At 44.0% G+C, this 12,500-nt stretch overlaps 1 protein-coding gene across 1 annotated transcript in view; it reads left to right on the forward strand.

Annotated features, from left to right (window-relative positions):
* Positions 1–12,500, forward strand: part of LOC134457386 (metabotropic glutamate receptor 4-like) — a 227,956-nt gene that overhangs the window by 165,194 nt on the left and 50,262 nt on the right. Inside the window, exons 6-7 of the mRNA XM_063209386.1 lie at positions 5,325–5,479; positions 6,435–6,575. Of these exons, the coding sequence (XP_063065456.1) occupies positions 5,325–5,479; positions 6,435–6,575 (296 nt within the window). The remainder of the gene's footprint in view (positions 1–5,324; positions 5,480–6,434; positions 6,576–12,500) is intronic.

The following is a 12,500-nucleotide window of genomic DNA, read 5'->3' on the forward strand; positions in this document are numbered from 1 at the left end:
TTTGCACAAGTGCATCCTCAATGAAAGGCCTCTGTAACCAAAGGGGGAGAAGAGTCATCCCACCTGTTTTTGAATTTGGGTGTTTGTGGTGCAAAATACGTAGGCAGTTTGACCACAATGCCATAGATGCTGACTTTGTCATCATGCCGGGTGTTTTCTTTATTTGTGTGTACCCACTGTACTGTGCTGTTTCTCGTTGTGTGATTTTCATATTGTTTGAGTCAGCAGCTGTTAGCATCAGCCCAAATTAGAACAGTAGTGTCACCACAGTGTTGCTCTGCATGTGGCTGCTAGCGTAGTGAGGAGTAGCCTCTATACTCACTGCTGTGCACAAAGAGATGTTGCCGCAGGGTAGGATGCACTGTAAGCAGTGACAGCATTCCACACACAGCCCCAATTCTCCAGGTGCATCTCCTGGTGTAACACAAAGCACATTTCAATACAGGGCAAGGTAATATGACAGTGTGACAATATGAATTCTGACACTTCTACAATATGATTTCATATGTGCAAACAAAACACTGCCACATCTCTGTCTTATTTTCCGCATTCCCAGTCAGCTCAGTTTTGTCTTTAATGCAAGTGCGATTTGTTTTCTCTCTATGTACCCATTGAGATCTAAGGTTTCCCTGGAGCTTGTCAAGTTTGCTGTGCATGTATGGGAGGGGTTTGGTACGTCTCTGGATTGCTTTGATATTCGGTACCACATCGTTTCCCGGCACCAAGCCAGTGTTTGTCTTGCTACTGTGGTCGTCCTCTAAGTCAGAGTATCCATGCTGTGTAAGTCTCTCTGTAGTAACAGTAGACCTTTTTATGTTTTGTCTGTGTAGACGTGTGGAATGAGCATTTTTACATTGCATCACACTTTGCACATGTTTTCCATTACATTGCACTTTTTCCAAAGGGTTATTGGTTCATATTTTTCAGTGTATTGATTACATTTCCTGGAGCAATGTGGGGTTAGGTGCCTTGCTCAAGGGCATTTCAAACATGGATTAACGTGTAGGGACAGTGCAGGTGGGATTTGAACCTACAACCCTCAGATTGAAAGACTAACTCCCTAATCACTAGGCCATGGCTGTGCATGCACTCAAGAACACTCAAGACAGTTTGGTCAGCTACTCGAAAAGTGATCTGTGTAAGAAAGAAAACCATGGAATGGCTTTGTTCCATTTTAGGCCAGTGTCTGGTTATACATAATGCATATGTGCATATGACTTTACCTGACGAGAGCTCAGACTTGAAACAAATAACTGAGAAACAATTATCAAGATGAATACCCTCACACCCTACAGTGCCAGCTGATTCAATTTGCCCCTAGCTGTCCTGCCTCGCCTCACTGTTTTAAACTTAATTAGATTTATATTGAAATTACACACCTGTGTGACTCTGTCTCTGTCCCTGTGTGAAAATCAGCAGGACTTCACGAGTGGCCTTTTAATGAAAACCATACAATGCTACAGTAATACAGCATCACAACAATCACAAACACATTACAACTTCGTCATGGCCATTTTGGTTATACCAAAGTCTTTATAGAGTCTGTGTCTGACTTGCCCAACTTTAATCACTTTGCACCACTGTATTGTATAGCTTTTGCTGTATAACTGTACTGGGTAGCTTGGAAATAAACACATTTAATTTCACTTGGCATTCAATCAATGTGTGATGGCAAGGACAAACAAAAATCCATATCCCACCAGCTCTCTACTGGTGGTGCTACAAGGTTCGATACAGGGACCTCTTTTCTTTTCAACAGTAGCTCCTCTGTGGGTAAAGCAATCAGCTTACAGATGATATCAATTATACCTGTCAACTGTCAGCCAGATGACCCCAAAGAATTGACATTTATTTCAGACTGTCGTCAGCACACAGGCAGTCACCTTCAAGTAAACATCACTAAGACAGAATTATGTGTCATACTGGCCCATATGTGTATCCCCTTATTACACACACACAATTCACGCTTTTCCAACACAACACACTGTCTCTGTCACACACACACACACACACACACACACACACACACACACACACACACACACACACACACACACACACACACACACACACACACACACACACACACACACACACACACACACACACACACACACACACACACACACACACACACACACACACACACACACACACACACACACACACACGACTCAGTATGGCTAACATACTACCCTTTGGAATCAAGACGTGCCACAGTGTCTTGCCACTGTAGTGTCTTGGTTTCCTGCTGTTTCTGCTTGACTGGGTCTCTCATTGTACTCAGAGAAGCACCCCAATACAATAAGAGAGAGAGAGAGAGAGAGATAGAGAGAGAGAGAGAGAGAGAGAGAGAGAGAGAGAGAGAGAGAGAGAGAGAGAGAGAGAGAGAGAGAGAGAGAGAGAGACCCCAAATCCAGAGACACACACTGATAAGAGAGACACCCATCACTTAGAGACACCACATCATTTAGAATTCAACAGCACATCTCTCTCTCTCTCTCTCTCTCTCTCTCTCTCTCTCTCTCTCTCTCTCTCTCTCTCTCTCTCTCTCTCTCTCTCTCTATCTCTCTCTCTCTCTCACCTCAACTGAAATGAGGTAGCCTCCTGCTGCTGGGCTTCAACTCTCATTATGCATTGGATGGGTGGGAGCAGGGAGGGAGACAGGGAAGAGAGAAAGAGAACAAAAGAGAAAGGGCAAGAGAAAGATACCCTTCAATAGTTCAATAGTCAAAGGCACGTGGTTTTCCATCAGCTTCCAAAAGGGCAGATAGATGTCTCTCTGCTGCCTATTTGCTTCCACTGGCTGAACTCAAATCAAATTCAAGTCACTAATGCTCACCTACCGAGGGCTGTCTGTGCTGCGCCTGCCTGCATTCATCTACTTGAACTCTATCATACAAGATTATGATTCATCTCACCCTCACCACTTGCACTGTCAAGATATGCTGTGTGTGGCATTGCCATCTCCATCTCTGCAGTCACACAAAGCCAAACTCATGTTCTCCTTTTCAGTGGCTTTGCAGCCTGGTGGAGGAGGCTTGCTCAGTGTGTGGAAAGGACTGCATAAACAAATCTCCACGCCTACACACAATATGAGGCATACAATGTAAAGCGCTTTGACAGCTCGAAAGAGTGGAAAGGCGCTATGTACATGCAGTCCATTAACCATTTAGAGGGGCAGCCCAGCTAGTTTGCTCAGGATCTTCAAAATAAGAAGTCTTGCAGGGACTCAGGCCCGGGGTCCAAATCTAGCTTACTGGAAAATTTTATTTGGCCCGCGAGATCATTTCAAATGTGTTTGACCTGTGTTTGACACAATGAGCGATGTCTGCATTGAGCCTCAGCATGAAACCCATCACACTTGCATGCCGGGTTTCAGTCTGATAGGTGACCCAGGGAACAACGTTTGGGGACCAGGGGGGACACAATTGCATATTCCATCACTATCTGAGCAGAGGGCGGTGGTGGCCCAGGTGGTAGAGGAGTTTGAGCCCCGCTCTGCCTGACCCCAGCGATGTGTCCTTGAGCAAGATACTTAACCCCAAGTTCCGTGGCTGCCGCTGCCACCAGTGTGTGAATGTGAGTGTGAATGGGTGAATATGAGGCATACAATGTAAAGCACTTTGACAGCTCGAAAGAGTGGAAAGGCGCTATATAAATGCAGTCCATTAACCATTTAGAGGGGCAGCCCAGCTAGTTTGGTCAGGATCTTCAAAATAAGAAGTCTTGCAGGGACTCAGGCCCAGGGTCCAAATCTAGCCTGCTGGAAAATTTGATTTGGCCAGCGAGATCATTTCAAATGTGTATGACCTGTTGGTCCACATATGCCATTGTTATAGTAACATGACTTGAACACATAATTTGGTGTATGATAGGAATATAGGTGGACTGAGGCCAATGTAACATCACCTACTCATACAACAGGCATTTAAACTACCATGTAACATGCTGCAGTTTTTGTTAACATATTCCTTTAGGTATTAAATTCATGCGTACACAACTTTAGCTTTTTTTTTGTTCAGCCCACAACTTCATCACAAGTTTTACGTTTGCCCTGCTGTGAATTTGAGTTTGACATCCCCGCTCTACTGCCTTAAAAGCTAGCTCATGACTACACGCCCATGACTATATGCTCATGCCTATTGTCTGGTCAGTGAATAGGCCTACCTGTATTCAAACATACCTGTACTGAACTGCAAACACTGGAATACTAAATTGTTAAAAAGTGCAATTAATATGCAGTAAACAGATGGTCACAGCTATCAGCATTTCAAGGGAATCATATTTCGCCCAGTGGGCCAATAATTGATGTGAATTAATTCATTTTTAATGTGTTTTTATCCCAATTTTTCACAGCTTTGCGAAATGGGTGGGAAGCATTTCAAAGGCCATTTGTATTACAGCAAAGTAGCTTGTCAAATTGATGGGTGGCAGTGTGGTGTCTCACAATCATCACATTACAGAGAGAGAGAGAGAGAGAGAGAGAGAGAGAGAGAGAGAGAGAGAGAGAGAGAGAGAGAGAGAGAGAGAGAGAGAGAGAGAGAGAGTCAGAACAGAGTAGTTTGTCAAATTGCTGGCTGGGTGGGCAGTGTGGTGTCTATGGACAACCTCTGTGTTGAATCTGTAATTTTCTGCTCAGGATGAAAAAATCAATGGATCACCAGCTCCACAAACATGCACTGTATACTGTCACTTACTGCGCCAACTCCCTGTCACGCAGACATTCACACAGAATCATGCACACGCACACACGCGCACACACACACACACACACACACACACACACACACACACACACACACACACACACACACACACACACACACACACACACACACACACACACACACACACACACACACATACATGTATGCACACACATACAAATGGCCTGCTGAGGGTAGCATGTATGTCTCTGCCTGTTTCTTGGATTGCGATGCTTCCAGAGCTATATTACACATTGATAAATGTCTGACCTTGTAATCTGCACTATTCGCTTCGAATTTGGTAATCCACTTGCTGTTCTTGAACAAAGGTGACAGCGGAACACCTGGACAATACACCATCAAATGAGTTTCCCCCTCTTCATTTCTGTTCTTCCTTCCTTCTTAATCCACTGTGTGTGTGTGTGTGTGTGTGTGTGTGTGTGTGTGTGTGTGTGTGTGTGTGTGTGTGTGTGTGTGTGTGTGTGTGTGTGTGTGTGTGTGTGTGTGTGTGTGTGTGTGTGTGCGTGCGTGCGTGCGTGCGTGCGTGCGTGCGTGCGTGCGTGCGTGTGCGTGTGTGTGTTTGCTGTGTATGTGTGTTTGCCTCCCTCTCTGTAGACGTCTCCTCCAGGCGGCTAAGAATGCCAGCGGGCCGGGCCACTTCATCTGGATCGGCTCTGACAGCTGGGGTTCCAAGATCGCCCCGGTACTGCACCAGGAGGAGATGGGGGAGGCGGCCATCACCATACTGCCCAAACGCCAGCCTATAAAAGGTAATCAGTATACTGCCCAAACGCCAGCCTATTAAGGGTAATCACTATACTGCCCAAACGCCAGCCTATAAAAGGTAATCAGTATACTGCCCAAACGCCAGCCTATTAAGGGTAATCAGTAAACAGTATACTGCCCAAACGCCAGCCTATTAAGGGTAATCACTATACTGCCCAAACGCCAGCCTATAAAAGGTAATCAGTATACTGCCCAAACGCCAGCCTATTGAGGGTAATCAGTAAACAGTATACTGCCCAAATGCCAGACTAAAGGCAATCAGTATACTGCCGAGCCTATTAAAGGAAATCAGTAATCACTATACTGCCCAAATGCCAGCCTATTAAAGGTAATCACATACTGTCCAAACACCAGGCTATTAAAAGGAATCACTATACTACCCAAATGCGAGGCTTTTAATGGTACAGTTATCTCTAAATTACCCAAACTCCAGCCTATTAAAAGTAATACACCCAAACGTCAGGCTATGAAATTAAAAATCACTATACTGTCCAAACGCCAGCATATTAAAGGTACTTTGAGGTACATCCCCAGTATATTTGCTCCTTTCTCTTATGCTAAATATTCATGCTTTATATTAATATAATATCTGATGTTCTTTATGTTATTATTTGCCTTGTATCTCTGCCTGCTCTCTTTCCTCTTATTTTTCTTTTCCACCTGTCTGCTGTAACATGTGTTGGCATTTTTCTAAACAATTTTACTCAGACATAGGCGGTAGTTGTTATTAAGTGCTGCCCATATGTCAGCATGTAATAAAGGGTTCAGATGCTCAGAAGTTGGTTCAATAAACATATATTTAAGAAGTGGCAATAATGATAGCCCCTGTCTCCAGATGCTGGTGTTTGTCAATCAATACTATCATAAAGCAACTGCAAACAAGCACAACAGAATGCCTCACAGCACAGTAACTGTATTACTTATATCGATCTCTCACAGGGTTTGATCGCTATTTTATCAGCCGGACGCTGGACAACAACAGGAGAAATGTTTGGTTCGCCGAGTTCTGGGAGAACAATTTCCAGTGCAAGCTCAGCCGCCATGCCCTGAAGAAAGGATCAGGCATCAAGAAATGCACAAGTAAGTAGTTAGTACTCTCCACCGGGACGCAATAAGCTGTGACGTGTGTGTAATTGGAAATGTGTAAATATTTAACAGCTAATGGCATGGGTTGGAGTGGGTTTTAAAGGGTAAATCCAGTGTAAAATGGCTGAAATAGTGTTAAAACATGATGCTAGGCTAACTCTGGGCACATACTTCATCTCCATTCATGTCCTGCATTCAGAATTTCAAGGGCTAGTCAAAATTCCAAGAGCTAGTGTGACGGAGGTCATCTTGCACCTGTTCACCCCCCTCGGGGATCGAACGTGCGACCTCGTCAACTACAACGATTCGGCAATGGGAGACACAGTACGATACCGCTGGGCCAAGAGACTAGTCTCTCGGCCCAACGGCACGAGACTGTATGAGGCTATCGGAGGGAGGTTTACCAACGTTCTACGCCAACTCTGTGCTAGTTAGCCTCCGTTACACTCTCCCCCTTAAACCTCACTCCCATCCCGGGTCATACGGCACCACTGTGACGGAGGTCATCTTGCACCTGTTCACCCCCCTCGGGGATCGAACGTGCGACCTCGTCAACTACAACGATTCGGCAATGGGAGACACAGTACGATACCGCTGGGCCAAGAGACTAGTCTCTCGGCCCAACGGCACGAGACTGTATGAGGCTATCGGAGGGAGGTTTACCAACGTTCTACGCCAACTCTGTGCTAGTTAGCCTCCGTTACACTAGTTGAAATGTGACTTCTGAAAATGAGAGCGAAAGCCCCATTGGGAAAGTCCAACTCCCATTGTCATTGTGACACAGCACTCCACAGCACACAAGTGAACACTGCACACTGCACACAACAAAATTGCATTTATGCCTCACCCGTGCAAGGGGGCAGCCAATGGTGCCACAAGGGAGCAGTGCGGCGTGACGGTACCATGCTCAGGGTACCTCAGCTATGGAGGAGGATGGGGGAGAGCACTGGTTAATTACTTCCCCCACCAACCTGGCGGGTCAGGAGTCGAACCGGCAACCTTTGGGCTACAAGTCTGACACCCTTACCGCTTACCCATGACTGTGATGGGTCAGCACCGAATTAACCATCATAATAAATCTCTATTTTCAACCCATTTATGATGCTTAAAGTTGCTCAAAACTTCATTCTGTAGAGTTGCGGGGTTGTTGACATGTAAAACAAGGCGTAGAGCAGTGGTTCTCAACTGGAACAGTCTTGGGACCCATCATTTTCCACTGTCATTCGGTCGCGACCCAATTTTTTTAGCATTCAAGTCAATTCAATGCAATTCTCAAAATGTAACCAAGACTCAAATGACTGGTTGCACGCTATCTATCTCGCATAAACATTCAGATTGTATCTATGACACAGATGTTCACTAGCCTATCAAAATAAAAGTTGTAAATTGTTGCAGGAAAAGTTGGATTTTTTTTTTTAGAATTACTTTTTTTTACACCAAGGCTCCGCGACCCAGCCATGACCCCTCCGCGACCCACTTTTGGGTCGCGACCCACCAGTTGAGAAACACTGGCGTAGAGAACTTTGGTAGCGCACAGTTTGTTTAGAAACAATGCCATTCTTACAATCTGCGCAACAGACAGATGTAGCGTGCGCCACAGCCAGTTTAACAGTTACAGCCAGTGACAGTTGGCACTGTATATTTACTAAGCATACAGTTACTATCCAATTTGTGGTATGGTTCCATTATATGAAAAGCACAAGGTTTTATACAAACACTCCCTGCTCTCTACGACCCCCAGTTCGCATGGAAAAGCATGTATGCATATTGCATACATCTTTGTTCTCGCAGGAGAACAGGCTTCTTGTGATTGTGTGGCTCTCATTGGAGAGCGGTTGTCCGCAGGGTCATCAAAGTGCTTCACAGGGTCTGCAGGCGCCACTTCGCTCGAGAAGCTTGCGATTAGTGGTGCGTGGAGATTGTGGTCAGAGCCATAAAGCAAGTTTTTGCCTGGAGGTGAGCGGTGAATAAAATCTGTGTGGTTAATTTAAGGGCCGTGCCAAATTTTGTTGCACTGAAATTTCACCGAATGGCAGCTGAGCGGAACATAAGAAGCAGGTGGTTAATTAGGCGTGCCTATGTCTTTGTACTGAATTCCGACGCGTGGCAGTTGAGCGGAGAATAAAAGCAGGTGGTTAATTTGGGCGTCAAATTTTATTACGCTTCTCCTGAACTTTCGTTTTTAACAAAATGTGCATTTTGGGAACTGCTGTGATGTCTGATGTTGAATCCCACCAGACAGGTAAACTCCAGCTGTCATCTTTAATGTGCTATACAATTCAAATGAGATCAAGGTTATGCACAGACAATACATATATTATCTTTCTAAAGCCGCCACTGAATAAAATATTCAAGACGAGCTTTAGCACCATGAATGTGTGTGTGTGCATGTGTGTGTCCGTGCGTGCAAGCATGTGTGTGTGTTTGTGTGCGCACACCCACGTCTGTATGTGGATGTGTACATCACCCCCTCATTGCTTGATGTGTGTAGGTTCCCACAATGCAAATGGTCTTTGTTGTGCTGCTCATCTCTCTGCTCCTCCTGTTCTTCCGGATCATCTGTGGCCACAGTGTTGCAATCAGACGCCTCCAACCTGCACAAAGCTCTTGAGAACTTAATCAGCACTGCATCTAATCAACACATCCACACTGTTCTCAAATCCCTCAGCTCAATGCACCACACATTCAGGTTATCACTAATACCATAGCAGCTCAGGACAACCTGATTGGTCACATGTACTGAAGCCTACTTAGTGTTAGAAGACCTAGGCCGAGTTTAGGCATTTACTGTGACAATAGAACTCAGTTACTGGCAGCCTATTTTGGTCAACATTGTGTTCGTCACTTCCTACCTGTAGAGAGTACAACCTATAGTTAGAGGGGTGACTGGTTCTTAATTGATCGCTCACATGAAAACAGAACGATTACAATGTGTCACAGCGTTTGATGTGTCCTGAGGGACTTATAAATAATTCAGTTAATCTTAGGCATTATGAGTGGAATAGATGAACAAGTTAACATAAACGTGTCCAATCTCTGTTTCTAATTCTGAACGCCAATCAGTGCATTGAACACGTCTGAGTGAAGAACTTGAAAGGAAATGTAAATATGTGTTTTCCTGTGTTCAAGAGGGGTTTTATCTTGAACACATGACAGAGAAAATGTACACATGTACACATGACACAGAACTTCATTTTCAAATTTACTTTCGCCTGTTTCACTGAGTGGGATTTTTATGGTGTTTGATGTTTTGTCTCTGTGTGCCATTGTACTGTCATTGGCAACGGATGATTTCAACTACTTTGTTAGAGGATGATGTGTTGTTTTTTTAACATATGAATGCTTTATCTTGGTCATTACTGAAAACTGTAATGCTCCAATCCAAGCCATACAGCCCTCTGATAGCCTTGAGAGTGTGGGGATTTCAATAGTCTCGCTATTTAGCCCATTCCTGTGTGACTGTGAGCTATTCACACTGAACATACTGCAAGAGTTTCTCTCAAAACTTTTGTTTGATTATCAACTTCACAGACGACGGGATATAAATGCAGGCAGGCGAGACAGTAGTAATAATAACAGAATAACTCATTGGTGTCCAATACCCAAGAGCTGATTATGATGAAGTTGATTGAATGAATATAAGCAATAAACAAGTATAACCCTGAGGCTGTCTACTGACAGTTTATAAATGTCATGGTTTGCGATATTGTTTCCTGAAAGAGAAGACTCAACATTACCTAAGTCAGTCTTGTGGTAGATAGAGTGGGAAGCTGTGCACATATCTGGCACTACAGTAGAAGCACACAGAGGACCTCAGGGTCAACTGTCACAAATGGCTTAACATGGGGAACAACAGCGTTAAACTATGTGTGAGACAAAAGGGTTCCTCGCTGTGCTGTTCAGCATGCCACACAGGATTTTATAGATCTGTTTCTTGTTCTGTGACTAGAGATGCTGAATAATGCCTGCCTGTTCTGAAGCTAGAGACACTGGACAAATATGCGTGACCTAGGGTAATCCACCAATGGACAAACAAACTTTTGCATTGTGCCTTCGGCGCATGTGACTCGATTTACAAATTGGAGAGGGAATGTAACAGTGTCTATTGTGCATGACTTTATCAACAAATTGGACAAACAATGTCTTGTCACTGTGTACTGTGGAAGGTTTGGCTCCTATATGCAATCTTATGATTCCATCATCCAATTGGGCAACAAATGTGGATAACAGTGTGTATTATGCATGTACAGCATGTGTAGATTCGCACAGTTTGCTTCGCTCCATTTGTTTGTCCAGTTCACTGATCTGAGACTATTTTGGTAAACAAAGCCATCCCAGTAGCACCAGAAATTAAGAATTCGTATTGCATTTGGCTCAAACGAGCGAAAAAGGCTGCGATCAATCAGTGACCAAGTCTGTTTCTGTCATGAGAAAGAATATAGTTAAAACTGTTCATGCACATGTTCCAAAGAGGAAATGTGACATTGTTTATGCAATCTGTCACAGGATGTGCTGCCCATTTGCCAATTTTGTCTATTTAATGCTCAGCAGTTTTCTTTCAGCATGCACAGGGATTACACAGCAGCGAGTGTGAGGGTTGGATTTTGAGTCAGACAGAGAGACAGGACAATGGTTCAAGGATAAGCATACACAGCACCAGGGCCGCTGACAGGTTTGGCTGGGCCCGGGACAAAAAAATATCAATGGGCCCCCCCCACCCCGATCACAAAAAAAAAAAAAAAACCAACCACCGAACGACCATTTTTTCCCAAGAGAGACCAGGTGGCCAGACTAAACTTTCAGCCTGAAGCACCACTCTCACGTGATATGCTATATATTATAAGGCCTACCCATTATAAAAGAAACGACATTATCAAAGTAGCCTCACAAATCAATGACGCATACAATAATTCCATAGTAAATGATCTATCCATCCAATTATCCATGCATTTTTGCCAACATTTATTTAGAAATGAAACAAAATAAATAGGATTCACATCATTAATAACACAAGTGTACGTGTAATTTACTTTAGCAATTTGAGGGCTTGCACATCAGAACGTGCCTGATTGAATCAACTCTAGTTCACTAGATGTCACCACCAGCACACCAAGACGTCAGATTCCCACACCAGGAATAGCCAAACACAGGAACAAGTCAAGTTGCAGAAATGTATATGCAAAACGGATGTACTCTGTTCTCCCCACAAAGTTAACAGGTTGATAAAGTGTTAGCATTTGCACTAAGCGGGATTTATATGCGCTAAGCGAAATAGCGTTGCATAATAGCGCAGTTTTAAAAGTTCTCCCTTGCCCTCTCCTTGCGCGCGACGCAACTTCTCATCATGTTACGATTGGGGCTAATGTGCATATTCCTAGCTAAGGTCACATATGGTCAGATTTGAAACACAATTTTACTAAGCTGTGGTTATAGAATGATGCGACTGTGTGACTGATCATGTTTTAAACATGAATGCTGCAGTGCAGGGCGTGTCTGTTTATGAAGGGAAACTTTTGTTCTGTTAGTGTTCTCTGCTATTGTTAGTACCTGCATCATCTGAATAACTTTTTACTGAAATCCTGGGGCTTCTGGTGTCTTCATCTATTTTTCTCCTATCCTTCATTTTCTGCCCTCCTGGTGAACGACTGCTTCTTCAGACACCTTGGCAAATTGGCACGAGCCGCGTTAAAGGGACAGTTTGGTCAATTTCAACATGCAGTTGTAATGCTCACACTACCCTGGACTTGTCAGTGCCTGAGATTTTTTTTTCTCCTTCTTCAGCCGTTTCCGAGATCCTGGTCATTGTAATGGGGGCAGCTCTTTGTTTACATTTCAAAAAAATATTTTTATTTAATCCCAAAAACATCCAAAAGGTTATAAAACATCAGCAGACAACTAGCAAACAGCAGTACCTTTTGG

Source organism: Engraulis encrasicolus, chromosome 10, assembly GCF_034702125.1.
Source record: "Engraulis encrasicolus isolate BLACKSEA-1 chromosome 10, IST_EnEncr_1.0, whole genome shotgun sequence".
Taxonomy (NCBI): Eukaryota; Metazoa; Chordata; class Actinopteri; order Clupeiformes; family Engraulidae; genus Engraulis; species Engraulis encrasicolus.